Source organism: Poecile atricapillus, chromosome 5 (genome assembly GCF_030490865.1).
Source record: "Poecile atricapillus isolate bPoeAtr1 chromosome 5, bPoeAtr1.hap1, whole genome shotgun sequence".
Classification (NCBI taxonomy): domain Eukaryota; kingdom Metazoa; phylum Chordata; class Aves; order Passeriformes; family Paridae; genus Poecile; species Poecile atricapillus.
Genome location: NC_081253.1, coordinates 22,790,588 through 22,806,641, shown reverse-complemented (window position 1 = coordinate 22,806,641; position 16,054 = coordinate 22,790,588). Strand labels below are relative to the sequence as shown.

Here is a 16,054-nt window from a genome sequence, read left to right as displayed (position 1 = left end):
CACAGATCTCAGCTGGACAAATGTGAAAGCAGAGCTGAGTTTCACTTGTGGAATGGTTTAACAGGGCCCATGTAGTGTGCCCGTGCCTCAGAGCACGGGTTTGGACAAGATGTGTCATGTGTACAATGTAGATGTGACACGAGGCAGAAAGCACTGCCATTCATGGAAAAAGCCTTTTCCCTTCCTTTGCAATTGCTTCTACTCAGGCAGCATTCCAGACTGTTTGAACACTTGTTCTTTTTGCAATGCCAAGAAATAACAGAAACCTTAATTCTTCCTCCCAACCAAATTCTTATTTTTTTATTATGCTTTCATTCTAAGGGCTGAACAGCTGACAAGAACACATAATGGAAAAAAAATCTCAAAATCCCACATACTGTTATTTTTCCAAGAGACCAGACAGGGTGGGTGTCAAGTAATTTTTTTTTGTTCATTTCCACTTTTTTCAAATCTATTAGAGAACATCAGGAACAATTTTTTCTACACCCTCTCTCAAAACCTGAGAAGCATAGTGCAAGCTCCCTTTAATGACAAAGAACAAGCTGAAGTGGGAAGAAAAGAAAGGCTCTTATCAGCTGCAGTATGAAGCTGTAACTAGGAACTGCCAAAAAGAAAATTACCCTGAGATTGTAGTTGGTAGCTCATGACAGATTTAAAGAAACTGCATAAAGAATCATGTGGAAAAAGTTTTATAAAAATATTCCTGCAGTGGAAAAAGGTTAGAAAGGAAAAGCCACTGATTCAGTGCTTTTGCTGCCCCTATCACCCACTTCTTCAAAATAGATCTGTAAAATATGTATTAAGAATTTTATGATTAATAATCAGTTAATCTAACTAGTTACAAATAGTTTACTCAAGAACCATTGCCTCAAGTGTTTCTTATATTAATAAATCAGAACACAGATGCCAGCAGTTTAAACAGTGTACATTAAGATTTATTAGAACAAGCACTAATAGCAGCAGTGTACAGAGTGATGGAGACAATGTACTGTATGCACTGAACAATAGTAATTATACAATTGCACTTCTTCAGAGATCTATTAGAAAATGCTTTTCAGTAAACAGTTTCCCAAATCTAGCATTGTTTGGATTTGCCTCTGAGGAAAAAAAAATACAAAAAATATGCTTTATCTTTTTTTTTTTTTTTTTTGGTAAGGCATTAGCAACATTCATTGGCAGGCTACACAAGTCATTTGTACATGCATTATCCAATTACATTGCAACAGGTAAAAGAGCATCGTGTTTCCTCAAAAATTAGAATTGTGTGTATGATTTGGACATAATATCCTGGAGAATCTGACTTAGCCTGAAGGAAACAGATGACATCTTTTGTTACATTTTAGAGCACAACAAAAACTATAGCATAGCCAAATTCACCTTTTATTTCCTACCAGAAGCTGTAGGACCTCCTTCAGTTGGAGTTGGTGTTATGGGTATCAAGTGTACCACATATATCACTGGAATAAAGTCTTTATTATTATTTCTTCTTTACTATTCCCCCCACTACCACCTCCCTGAATCATGTGGCCAAAGGATGCTCAACTGTAATCAACATTAACTACTGAATGAGCTTGGGTTTTATTGCATGAGAGGTAGTCAGTGTGAGGCCTCATCTGCTCTCTGGATTACTACAACAGTACGTTCAAAACCAACTTACAAGTGCAAAGACACAGATTAAGTGTTGCAGCTGCATCACATGGAAACTTAAAACTGTTTTACTACTGCTTTTTTCTGGCTAGGCTTAATCTCAGAAGTAGCCAGAGAACTCAAAATACCAAAAGAAAGCAGTTCTACGTATGTGCTAAAGCCTAGACGGAGAGAGGCACTTTCTCACATTCATCCTTTTCCGGGCTAAGATTAAGAGCGTGCTCCTACTCTGCCACACCCTGCTCCACAAATCAGAAAGATTAGACTCCTTTTTTTTGACTGGCATACAGTACTAGCAACCCTCAGCTCTGGGCTGGCACCATCCTGGGGAAAGTATAGGGAAACAGGAACAGAGATTGCAAATATTCTTACGATTAAACTTGCCAGAATGAGACATAATATGATAAACTGTAATTGTTTAATGTACTGTTCTTTATTCCAAATGTCATACCTAATTGAGCTTTGCAGAGACATGAAGATAACTTGTTTTTAAAAACTACAAGCTCCAGAATAAGGTTCCAAAACGCAAGAGAGTCAAAGGAAAGTCAAATATATTGCTCGGAGTGGCAAGCAGTCAAACCAACTGTATTCACACATTTTATCTTCCACAACACGGCGCACATGTTCAAAATTAACCTTAAGGGCAACTAGTTGAATACCTAGGCTTAACTGCACATTAGGCCTACAGCTGAAATAGATTTGGGCAGCTAGATCATCCACTCACCTGGAAGCTCACTGGGTTCAACAGAGAATGGAGTACCAACAGCAGCTCGGCCTCTGCGGAGGTGCTCATTTGTTTAAGCATGTAGGAATTAGAAATCAAGTGCTACAAAACCTGGGGTAACCAGGTAAGCCAGTGCATTGTTTTCTTAGGAATGTCACTGTAAAGTGATTTTGTTTGAACTTAAGCATCTACACTTTCAAACTGATTTAAATGAGAACTGTGTGCAATGTAAATGCTAAGAACACATTGATGCCTGTGTAACGTCAGAGTCCAAGCAGATGGAACAGGAAAAAAAATCTCATGTGCGCTGTTGATTAACTCCTGCAGTGCAATAAAAGTCTACAGGTTTGGAATACACAAATCACATCTTTCTTTATTGCTCCTCTGCTGCTGATATTTACTAACCATAAGCAATAAAATCACTTTTTTAGGCATAATCAGCCCATATTTGAAATCAGAATTAATAAGATGTAAAGAAGAATCATCATGAAGACATCCGAAACCTGTGAATAGTCATGAAGAGATGAATGCATTTGCAGGAAATCAATCAAGAACCATTAACAATATTTTTTTTAATGTTAAATTACTGAATATACTACAAAGGTCCAAACTTATTCTTTTAAAAATTGTGTTACTATAAGTAGCTTATATAATTTTCACTACATATATCTGAAAATTAATTTTCTATTACTTAGAGTTACTTAGAAATTATGGTACTGATTTTTTTTTCCAGTATCCTATTCTTTGTCATCTCATTATGGAAGTCCACAGCAAACTATTGAGTATAAAATTGGGAGTGCTGCATATGAGATTTAATACTGAAGTATTCAAAAAACAATGCATTCTACAACATTTGGGTATCTAGGTAAAAATAAATGCTTCTCACTATCTTTCTTTTCCTTAAATTTTTTTCTGTTGTTTGAAAGCAATAGAAAAAATTTATCTGGTGCATCTAAGAACACATACCCTTTCCTCCATAAAGTCTGTTATTTCCCTTTAAAACAGACACTATCTACTACTCAAAAGCAGCACTGGCTAAATACATTACACTTCTAAAAAGCAACTTTTTGCCTTTAAATTCATCTTAAAAACCACAAAGCAAGTTTCTGCTTGCCTTTGTACCTGAAATAATAGTATAATCAGAGTAGAAAGACTCTGAGGATCTCCATTCACAGGTAAGCTACCCAAGGAGGTGCACAAGGAAACAACAGAAATGGTTTATTTTGCTTGTTTTTTTCCAGAATAAATACATGGATACCAGCAGTCAGCAAAGAATGCTCTTTAAGCTGCTTAGGTTCTGATATTTTGGCCAGCAAAGAATTGGCACAGCACAATCTACCACCTGAAAGGTTGCTAAAAGCAAAGAAGCTCAGTAAGGCAGTATAAAAACGACAACTAATCTAAACCTTACTCTTCTAATGGCATGCTCAGAATTTGAGCAAGGTAAAAATACTAACATTTACAACATTTCATACATGTGCGCTTGGGATGTGATCACACCCAAAAAGGTGTGACACTATTCCCAATTTATATTAGCTTTGTGCAAAACTGAGAGAAAATACAGAATTCTTTGCTGTTGAAATATTGAGAAATTATAATTCACCAGTTAATTATACAAAGAAAAGTAGATAGAGACCCAGAGAAGAGTCTTGCTACTAGTTGCAACAGATAAAATATACATGACAGAACTATGATTGTAGTACAGAATTATTATAATAATCTTTCTTGATGCTACAGCAGTTCCATTTTATGAAATTTTCATTTTCATGTGCTAAATAAAAGACAATCTAGCCGTAACAGATAAAGAACAGGTAGTCTGCTATGCAATTCTGGGGAAGAAACATATTTCAGACATCAGATGCTGGCAGCTTGATTTCTTACTTATTTTACAGTATGTAACATAGACCCAAATCCATATACAAAGAAGAATCTCACTGGAAAAGCCCACTGATATTTATTTTTGGCCTGAGGGTGAAATTTTAGTGGCCACCCTGAGAAGTGGACGTTTAGCATGACATGAACACCACCCTTCATATCTGCAGAATTCCAAACATGGTTTACCTTTTAAAACTATAACTTCATGGGATTAATTCTTAGTGTGGAAAAAATGTTTGAAAATAAATAGTCTAGAAATTATTAAGAAAGAACAAGAACAGTGTCTTTGCTAATTAGAAAGCTTACTAAGGTAGAAGTTGTCATTTTGCATTTTTGCCTGCATAACAAAACACATTCATCAGCACTTATTTTTCTGCTCAGTCAGGTCTTCTGTGAGACTCAGCAGAAAATAAAATTTATTGTGGTCTCAATTTGCTACACTGTATCTCAACTACTAAAGAATACCGTAGCACTTATTTCAAAAACTTAATAGACTTATTTTTTAATATCAAATTGGAATGACAATTTTCAATGTCGACTTCAAGACAGGGGATGAAGTCATTTTAATATACTTATTGTGATCCAGTCCCAAAATATTTTATAAAGTAATAAGCAAACACAAGTATAATAGAAGAACTCATCTGTATTTCTTCCACATAGTTAAAGAAGCTATTCTGAATTTTCCTTTCTGTGGAAAATACTGACGATTAACCATGTATTCACTGTTAATATTACCCTAATATTCCTTGTTCAGGTGACTTTAATAAAGAAAGAGGGAACATTTAGCACAGAACGACTAGACAAGAAATCTGAGTTGGCAGTCCTGACTCAACCACTGATTGCTTTTGGTGGACATGACATAGCAAGCCTTGGGACAGAAACATAATCCTAAAAATAGATGCAATTTCAGAACGAGAGGTTGCATGTGTGACTACACCGACTGGCACCAGAAGCAAGTAGCTCAGTGAAGAACAGTTCTGGCTGAATATTTGCCACAGTGTTCTGCTCTTGTAGAGCACGTTATTTTGATTCTCAGAGAATTTACCCACTCCTGAATTTCTGAAGGAATTTCCTCATCTCTTCCCATTTTGCACACCTAATGTTCTGGGTGAACAACATTATACATCAGCATAAGATATCCTCTGACATTAATGCAGACCACTAAAAGTAGCAGTCAATATGAAAATACATTTTAGTGTTTCACAGATGTCTGAATCATTACTCCAGGAGTACCAATAAGTAGCTTTACCATACTTCAATGAATTATTCATAGGTCAGAAAGAACATATTACACACTGCTGATTATATTCAGACTATGTAACTCTCTTTCTTGTCCACGTTACCAAGACATCTTCAGCCAAATGCTGGCTACAGTCATTTTTTATTTATAAAAGGAGTAAAAACTTCACCTTCAGCATTAATTCTGAGCAAATGTTTCCAATCCTCCCCTTTTTCATGCTGTCATGGATCAGTGGAAAGAAAAATGGTATTATGATAACCAGCCTGAAACAAATTCAGCAGCTCTGCTGACATTTTAATTCCTACAAGTTAGAAAACTTTCTGTTTTGTTACATCTCACATCAACAGAGCTTCTGTGACTAGTTTTACCATTCTGCATTGTTGTCTCTCCCTTGCCTTTCTTTTCTGAGGTTTGACAAAGATTGCAAGGAAAGTTAAAAAAAAAATAAATTAAAAAGAAATAGAGATGATGAGTTTATAGTGCCACAAAATTTGACAAAGGAGTAGGCTGGTATATAAAACACAAGTACATCAATATTACTTTTTAAACTTGCAAGAAACTGTATAAAAATCCTTCTCAGTTTAATGGAAATAACATATAGTTTATGCTAAAGCCAATGAATAAAAGTTTTATGTACCCTAGTTTAAGAGTAAATAATATATCTGATTTTGTAAGTAGATTCCTTACAATATATAACATAAAAATAAGATAAATTGCTGTAAATGTGCAATTTCTCTGACCTTACTCAGATTTGCAGCATTCTCCTGGGTGCCAGTCCCTGTTGTAATGAAGCTTATGGAGATACTCTCACCAGGAATAATCATTTATTAACACAGTCTAGATTCTTCCATGTTAAAAAAAAAAAAAAAAAAAAGAAGAAAAAAAAAACAACCAAGACCCCTTTCTTCATGAAAATACTGACTGGTATCCGTATTGCCATAAATGTAACCAGGAATGGTGAAGTAGAAAATTATACTGCTTTTTATATTAAATATACCTCAAAATTATCAATATACATACTGAAGCGTAAATTCAAGTTTTACACAGTTTTGGTGACTGTTACTCAATGACAGACAGAAAAAAAAAAAAAAGGTAGTGTTTTTCAGCCCCAGTAGCTGCCAAGGTAAGTGGTTATGACATAGCAAATGTCCTTAGCTTTCTCATGGGTCTGTTTATAACACAAGGTTACCAGTGAGGCCATTCCAGTGTTTCTGATACACTTCTGTCAATATTAATCTTATTCCCCCAGGTGAGCAAAACTCTCTAGCTTAACCCCTCCTAACATTTTAGCATATGAATACAGATACACTTTCAGATGGATTTAATCTGAAAAACTCTCCTTTGCTTTAATTATGCAGCTCCATTATTGCTAATGGCATCTAAAAATGTTCATTCCTCAGATTTCAACTGCAGCAAACACATGTAAAATAGCTATTGTTTATTGTTGCACCAGACAATGTCTAAATTCCTGTAAAACAAGGAGAGCACACCTACCTTCCCTATACTAACAGGCCTTTACTAGTGAGAGCAAGTTTTGCAAAACAGAGAATGGATATATTCAGCCCTCTTGGTTATTGTGCAATTGCAAATTAACCTCTCCTCCCCTCCAGGGCATTTCTAAAAATTTTGATTTTTTTGAGGATGAAGCTCAGTGTAAGACTGCAACTGTGCTGAGCTCCAGTGGTGAGAGGTGAGAAAATCCCATTCCCTGCAGGGGGAACAGAGGACATGGCCCAGATGCAAGGTGCTCACAGGTGCCCATGGGGGCAGGACCAGCGCTAGCTCCTGGTTTGCCTTAAGGTTTGTGTAGTTTGTTTGCAAAAAGCACTGGCAGTGCTCAGTAGGGAATTAAGGATAGTATCTTTCAACACTGCGCCATGTTTCCATACTGCAGTACTTGACATATGCCTGGCGTGTTACTCACATAAAACCCACAGGTGCCACATGGGCTTATTCAGTCAGAAGTTCAAAAGGAGAAAAAAGAAGGGTAACATTATTTGTATGATGAAGAGTATTGTAGTGGGAATTGCACTTTTAAAGCCAAATACAAAGAAGAAACTTACATCTGTCTAAAATTAGAATGGGTGCCTAGATGACTTTTTAATCACGGTGATACTTCGTGAAAATTAACTCAAATTGTCTTCCTGTGAGATAAAAATTTCTAATATGCCGAAACTCTGCCATCTCAATAATACTAATCTAAAATAAGAATGAAGCTATTTAAATCTTTTAAGACATTGCATTTGATGAAAATAGCTACTATTACCTTATCATATCCAAAGTACCAGAAGAAGGAAGAAATTAAGGTACACTTTAAAAATATTAATAGAAAGTACAGCTCATTATTGTGAAACTAAAGCATAAGTATTGTGTATTTTTATACAGAAATAAGTGTTTTGAGAAAACACAGGGGAAAAGCATTTGTCTTTGAACCAAAAGAACCTCTCAAATGGCATAAAAAGTTTTACATGTCAAATGATTTACACTAATTTTCAACACTTACCAAGCGTATAGCAATTAAATCTACTGAGTTGGATAGCATTTTTCATGCCTTCCAAAAGGAAATACTGCCTAGATGAATGCAGTGAGTTAGGCCGAAAACTGCTTGAATCCCAGGCTTGAAGGGCACTCACTGATCAGTGGTTTGTGCCCTGCTGGCAGCCAGCAATGAGGACAGCCCTGCAGGGGTCAGTTCTGTGGCCATGTCAATCAACATCTCACCAGTGACCTGCTCAGGGACATAAGACTACATGATAACTAGTTCAGAGACGACATCAAATTAGGGGGACGAGATTGCATGCCAAATGGCAAAGCTTCAAGCAGAAGGACACTGCTCAGCTTGAGGACTGGGCCAGGAAACACTTCACGAGGTTCAATAGGAGTGAAAAAGTCTGCTCCTGGAGCGGAAAAATCCCACGTGCTGCAAAGAGATGTCTAAGCAGCAGCCCTGCCAAAAACCAGCAGGCATTTGCAAAAGGTGCCAGGCTGCAAAACAGCCAGTGGGTCACTCTCTTTGCAGAATGGGATACTCAGTTCTGCACGACATGGGCAGGGGGTGGGGAAAACTCACCATCCTCTCTCACTTAATGAAACGTCACAGGTTGACTAAAAATTATAATTTGGATAGAAGCCCTGTACCTATCCACTTTAGAAACAGCACAAAATATTCCATGATGTTAGAGAAAAAATGCAATAACAGATTTAGAGAATACAGAGAATACAGAGAATTCTGCATTACAAGAAACTGCTTAATGGTACATCTGCTTGAACTTTTTAATTTCTGACATAGAATGCAAATATCTTGTGTTGCATCATTTTGTGTCTTTTCTACTTACTAATTAACTAATTTAACATCCACTTGGCTTAGAAAGTGCCTTCAATAGAAAGATTTAGCATATCACAGATTTTCTAGATTTTTAAAAATATTAGCATTATTTTTCTTTAAATGAGTGTCAAATAAGCAACTGTAAAAAACAATTCAGTGACAGCATTTTTAGTGTCCACCAAGTTTCAGTTTGTGTCACAAATAATGGCATTCACAGAGCTCTGCCAGAATGCTGTAAAACTAAAGACCTTCTTTCTGTATTTAAATTAAAGATTTGAGGATCTGCAGTTCTGTCCCTCAAATGTGCTTGCAGTCATACACACATAATACTTCCTAATATCACGGTGAACTGCACACAAAGACTGGAGCAAAAGATGGGCAAATATTTAATAGAGTTTGCTTTAAGGAAAACTACATAGAATAATTAATTGCTGTTTTACACGCAATGTGCCAATTTGATTCCTATTGCAATATTATTTAAGCAAGTAGGATGACCTTAACCAATATTATTTAAAAAGCCAACTTTGATGTATTTGCATTTTCTTATAATAAAAATTGCAGAGCTACAATAAGAATAAAACAGACTAGGTTCAGCTAGGAAAGAGAAAGATAACATTCTTTGAATGACTTAAAATTTTCTTTGGAAGAAATCCCATTAATCTACACAGGGACTTTTATACCAAATTTCTATAAAAAATTCATGAGCATTCACAATTCATGAAAAGTCTACTTAATATTTTCTGTAGGTTTTCATAGTTCTTTCTGATAACAGAACTATGTGAAGAAATTGGAACTGATTAGCAGCTAGTTGGCCTGCTAGTTACTTTGCTATACAACCAACAGGGAGAACTAAATTAATATTAAATAACCAAAGCAATCTCAGTTGTATAGGGACCAGCAGGCTGAGAGCTGGGGATGTGTAGTAATGCACTGACAACTGTTCAAGTAGCTCTGCTGGCAGATCACATACCTATCTAGTAATTTTATTTTTGGTCTCAGGACTGGAATCAATCTTAAATAGAAAAATTGTATGTTATGTATGGGCAGAAAGGAATACAGAGTCTGTGCATGAAATCTAACCTATCATCACTGGTGGGATGTATACATCCCACCAACACATGCACAAATGGAAGACTAGATCATACCACATGGAATGTAGCTCTTACCTAATAAATTACTGTTTTTTCTTCTACTAAGATCTGCCCTCCTACTGTTTAATGTTTCAGAGATTTTCCAATAGAAAGTGCCAAGTCTTCTCCCACTTATATTAACTGAGGCTTAGCAACACATAAGAGACTTTGTTTTTAATCAAAAAATGTATGAAAAAATGTAAAGTGTATTTTGCACAAAAGCTGTTTTGGCAAGCAGAAGTTGTTAGCTATAACACGTGGGGGCCTCTGCCATACTCTCAAACATAAATTTAGATAAGAAAAGTGGATGGGGGAAAAACAGAGCCAGGAAAATAAACATTGTGTGTGGCAGAAAACAGTTACATGTACAGTACTATCCAGCTTCTGGAGAGAAGCCAGAGACCTTCACATGAAATCTTTCTGTGCTTTTAACACTGTTGCAAAGCTTCAGGGATTTCTAATTGTATAAACAGCTATGGGAAAATGAGATTCACTGAGAGGCCTATGTCCAGCCAGTACTAAATGTGATGACTGCATCTTAGCATCAGTCATTTAGAATATGAACTATCTGACCAGCAACTCATATGCATTTACCAAAATTGAAATTCAACCAGCCAGCAGTTTCTTTTCAGTCTGATTATACAGTCAGCATCCCAAAGCTACAGCATGTACAGTAGATCTCATTCCTTTGAAATACAGTCAGATGTTTGGTTATCTTTTGACTTCAAATAATGCAGGTCTTCCAGTATTTATATTGTGATAAAATTCTAGAGCTTTAAAAATCTGCTCTTCACACAAGCCTAAGCATAGATATTTTAAAATTACTTAATGTACATCTTCATACTTTGTTAAGGCATGAACAATGGCATATGAATGGGAACAGCTTCCGGAAAAGCATATCTTTTTGACAAAGGCCAGTCCAAGCACATCACACCAAAGGACTAACCTGTGAAGCCAGAAATGACAGTGTTGTGACCCAAGAGTTTTTAACAAAAATAGTTGGAACAAAATGGATTTTTTTCTCTTTTTTTTTCTTTTTTTTTTTTTTAATTTAAATTGTATTACTCTTAATGTCTGTTTAAAGCACCGGTTTCAGTTTTGCGCTTACCACCTCTTCCGAGTGACTTTGGATAACTCATCTGCTTCTTTATTTCTGAGCTTTCATTGTATGAAACTTTAAAAGATTTTTATTTCCTTTTTTTTTTTTTTTTTTTTTTTTCAGTTTTGATGGCTGCTGCAAAATTAGAAAGATCCAGAAGTGGTCAGGGGCCTGGTCTAATGCACTTCCAAAAGTCCATTATAAAGATGAATATAAATGCGTATGATATGGTTGTTCTGTAGACCCACAAACCACGCTTAGCTATAGGAAACATATTGTGCATAGTTATTTTTTTTCTTCAGAGTGATATGTTTACTAGGTCTACATTCTCAGTTTACCAGAGTACGGGAATGTCTACTTTACTAAAACCAGGATCCTTTCGCAGTTCCCAGTAGGTTTCATTGGTAACCCAGGCTTCTCTTTGATTAGCGTCAATAACTTTTCTGTAGAAAGAGAAGGAAAAAAAAAGAGAGATAAAGAGATGAAAAAAGTTTTGACCATAGATATTGCTCTTATGTAATATAAAATCAAATTCCACACTTCTTTGATCTAGTCCAATATTAAATCAAATTTCATATTTCTAAGAGACACAAGAACAGCCAGGAATTTAAAAACAAAAAATCAACCTCTATCTATATCAAAAGCAGAAGACAGAGAAAACAGCTGAGACTAAAAATCTGTTGTTTGATCTGTGCGAGCAGATCTTAAGAGCCACATAAAACCCCTTTGTCCACTACAGATTCTGATTATGTGAAGGGGATTATCCAATAGATACAGCTTGCAGAATATAAGCCTTTAACCATTTAAATTTTTTGTCTTCTCTGCATTTTGCTTACATTATGCTACAACTGCATCAAGCATGTTCAGTCCTTCCACTTTTAATTCCCAATGTTAGACATGAGGCTACTTGGCATGACTAGTCCTTATTTCAGAAGAATGCTTAATTAAAAAATGGCCAACAAAACAACACCATCATTGAAAAATCAATTCATTTTAAGTGTATACATATACATTTATATATACATGTAATATATATATATGTATGTATGATGTTACTGTTCAGGTCACACTGTACTACTTGTCTATGCAATGGATTTAAAAAAGACCCTAGTTAAATCTTAGATCCTAATATTATACTTCTAATTCCACTGCAGTAGGAAGGCTTGTATAGCTGAGGCCCATTATGAGAAAACAATAATTTAATTATGGAGCTTAACTGTGTAGAAATAGCTTCCAAGAAGCAGGTATCAGATATCTTATTATCTTAAAATTGCAACTTTCTACGCCTGCATGATTATCAATCTGTGTTGGTGGTAATTCTTGTAGTACTTCATCCAGTTACATGATAGGAAACAGAGACTTAGTACTCAAATGAATAGACTCACTTAAAAAATTTGGGTACATATTCAATGCCGTTTTCTTCCATGTACCTCCTCCGAGCTCTCTGGAGTTCCTCTATTCTTTGTTTCTCAGATGCTGCTGCTTCTATATTTCCTTCCTCCAGAAGCCTGTAGGAATAACAGCAGGCCCTATAGCAATCACACAGTGTCTAGTCCAAGGGATTTTCCAGCACCAATCATCACAAAAGACAAGCAGAAGCCAAGTGTGCTGCTGGTGCTGTACTTTCAGATCCAGCCTGAGATGCGACTCCCCAGCTACACGTACCTGACCTACAGCCTAAGGCACAAGCTTTGTTCAGCAGCTTCAGCAGATCACAAACACTGAAGGACTATGAACTGAGAATTTGGAGGGAATTAGTGCTGTTTCCACACCACAGCAGAAGTGGACAGCATTTCAGAGCCTGTTTTTCAGTTTGTCATGAGGAATCTGCCCCGAGGTTGCACTATAGCTCTACAGCATCAACAAGAAGCTTTCTAATTTCCCTCAGCTGGGTTAAGCAGAAATTTGAGTACAATACTATCTTCCCTACTAGCAGAATCCTCCACATCTTAATTCAGAGAGCAGTGAAGATACAGACAAAATTCAAGACTCAGCAGAACTCAGCCTTGAGTCCACCAAATATTAAATATATAAATAAGCATTCTTGCCTTTGATCTGGCCTGAATCGTGCATCTGTTGCAGGAAGAAGATCTTTCAGTAAAGGATCTAATTCATTGAGCTCAATAGCAAACCTTGTGAAGCCATAATAACGCTCATAATTGGTTGGCATGGAGCCTGAATACATAAGACAAAGAAAAAAGCTTTGTAAGCTATTACTCTAAATATGCAAGAGATGCCTTTATTTGTAAACTTTTAACAGAAAATAATTAATATATTTTACTCTTATAATTAAAAAGCATCAAAAGCTATTCTCTAGGTGAAACAAAATTCACTAAATATCAACTGCTTATCCTGCAGAGATTGTAATTGCATGTTAATAGATTCACAACTTTTATGATCTTCCTTCCATTTGAAACAAAAACTAATGTTTTCAAGATTTTAAAGTTAAAAACAGTTTCCTGTAGCCCAGAAAGTGGGCTTATCAAATGTCTGTCTGAAACCTAACCCTAACTGATCTTTAGAGTTCATTTTGGAACTTAGCACACACTCACAGACTGATTCACCACTGCAGGGAGTCAGAACAGACATCACAGAGAGCAGGGTGCAAAGTAGGGTTTAAAACACCATAAATACAAAGTAGAATTCAGAATTCTAAGAACAATAATTCCTGGATAATGCATGCATGAAAGATACAGATGCAAAGGATGACTAATTCAACTCAGGCCTCTAAGAAGCAGGAAGTTGAAATCAGATCCTGAAAGTCCCAGGTGGTCACCATCTCTGAAGATCAATCCTTTAGGCTAATAAAGCATTAAGACAACAAACTCAATAAACCCCATTTGTTTTCTTTTTTTAATCCAAAAAAAGTTACCCTGCTCTCTGTAAGAAGACAGACAGGCCAACCCAGATGCTGAATTTTTTTCTTAATTTTATTCTTCTGTTGACCCCAAGGTCCCAGCACATCAGACCAGGAGTCAGATTGAGATGTAAAGCATTATGCCCTTTAAGAACATTTCCATTTACCATTATTAAAAACTCATGTAAATTGTCGTTTGTCTAGACAGGGATTTTAATTTCTCTAGTATTATTTTGTGTATTTAAAATGAAGGTTAAAACCAGCTTCACAAAGTTTAGGTTTACCCTACAGCACTTTCCAGAGTTTTTTACATGCTTCTTACCTGGCCTCCATATGCATTTGGCTGAAGGTGCAACCCCACAGTAGAGGCCTTCATGCCACTTTCCAAAAAGGCGGTGAACCACCTTCCCTTCTTGATCTATCACAACACCCTGGACCTCATTTACATTTGAATTCCAGTAGTTCACCTGCAAGTTTAAGCAAGAATTACTAGCTCACACTGCTTTTCCAGCAATCCATTGTACCAATAAACAGAATGAATGCATCTTGGTGTGTGGTGCTGACTGTCTGAATTCTGTGTTGGAACAGCTCACTTGGAATGGAGAATATCAAAATTCAAAAATTTTATGGTCCCAACAGTAACTGATTTAGTATAGGAGAAACAATGCATAATTTGCCATGTGGTTTTGACATAAATTAATTAAATCATCTGCACATCTGGGAACTACACTGTCACTCATTAACCCAAATCCCACACAATCAATCAAAACACAAATTTCAGATTTATGTTAACACCCCATTACTAACACTGCAGTGGTATCGATGTCTTTTGTTGCAATGCGAAGACAAATTTATTTTTAGTGAAAATACTTGATAGTAACATAGCTATAGTAATATAGCTATATATATATATATAGCTATATATATAGCTATATATAGCTATATAGACTTCTATTTTTATATATGGTCCTTGTCTGGATATTAAAATACTATGAACCAAAGCAGCAATATGTAATGTAAAGAGACAAAATATTGACTGACAAATTCTAGTAGGAAAAAAAGTAAAATGTCATGGTAGTGTACAGCAATTTGTGTTTTCATTGTGGTAATGTAAAAAAAAAATACATTTCATTTTTAATTGAAAACCAGCAACAGTACAGCACATGGCATACAGCAAGGAAACACACTAATATGAAATGTTCAGTGGAATAGAATCATACTAATTGACATTTCATTTCACTAATTGACATTTTCATTCACTAATTCTCATTCGACAATTTACATTTTATGAATACTGATAAAAGAAATGAAAGATAAAACGTGGAATGCGGACTTGAGGAACAGTGAAGAAACAGCTTGAGGTACCCTTAAATTACGCAGCTATATGAATAAAAGATATATATTAGCATCCATATGTTACCTTGACAAAAGTGAGTTTACAAATACAAACACTGCTTTTTGTGTTTCTGATAGTTATCTCTCCGTAGTGCTCTATCCACCTCCTTCCACTAAGAATATTATGTATGCAAGTAGTGACTTTGTTCCAGACATAGTAATCTCCATACCTAAGAACAGATTACGAAGTGGTTGTTAACATCTATTCATCATCATTACTGACAAAAAAGTAAAACATTGCTCCTTTATTGTAAAAACAAACCATATTTCCCAAAAACACCTGCACAGATGACAACGTCCTGTATCTTGGGTACATTACTAATCCTTAGAGAAGCTCACCTAAGCTCCAGTGCACAGAACTACAGAAAGGTGCTATAAATACATTATGAACCACTGAAGCCCTGCATGGCCTATTCACTGTCCTCAGAGGATGAAGTGCTTTGGTCACAATTCCTATTGGGGCAGGACAGTGACCCACAAGTCAACATAAGGCTGAATTGAGACTATAAGCAGAAAATGTAATTAAATCACAAATAGAACAAAAAGAACGTGAAAAGGAGATCAAGGAACAGAAGTAGGAAGCCAGAGGCACACTGGTACATCATCCCTTTGTAACAACTATCCAGTCAGAGCATCTCTAACATCAAACAAGAATAAAACCAGAGAATTATACTGTGCAAAGCACATTCTCTGTCAGAGTTTAGGGGAAGGCATGAAGACATAAAACAAAGCAGCTCCAGAAGGCATTTACTTCAATTTCAT

At 36.0% G+C, this 16,054-nt stretch overlaps 1 protein-coding gene across 4 annotated transcripts in view; it reads right to left on the bottom strand.

Moving 5' to 3' along the window:
* Positions 1-913: 913 nt before the first annotated feature.
* OSBPL6 (oxysterol binding protein like 6) overlaps positions 914-16,054 on the bottom strand; it is a 97,690-nt gene continuing 82,549 nt past the window's right edge. For 3 of the 4 annotated variants that reach the window (XM_058840159.1, XM_058840158.1, XM_058840160.1), the window contains 5 exons: positions 15,318-15,462; positions 14,220-14,364; positions 13,089-13,215; positions 12,426-12,548; positions 914-11,483 (listed from right to left, as the gene is read on the bottom strand). In XM_058840159.1, coding sequence (XP_058696142.1) covers positions 11,375-11,483; positions 12,426-12,548; positions 13,089-13,215; positions 14,220-14,364; positions 15,318-15,462 — 649 coding nt within the window. In that variant the 3' untranslated portion in view covers positions 914-11,374. The remainder of the gene's footprint in view (positions 11,484-12,425; positions 12,549-13,088; positions 13,216-14,219; positions 14,365-15,317; positions 15,463-16,054) is intronic. The other variant, XR_009277766.1, reaches the window with a different exon arrangement.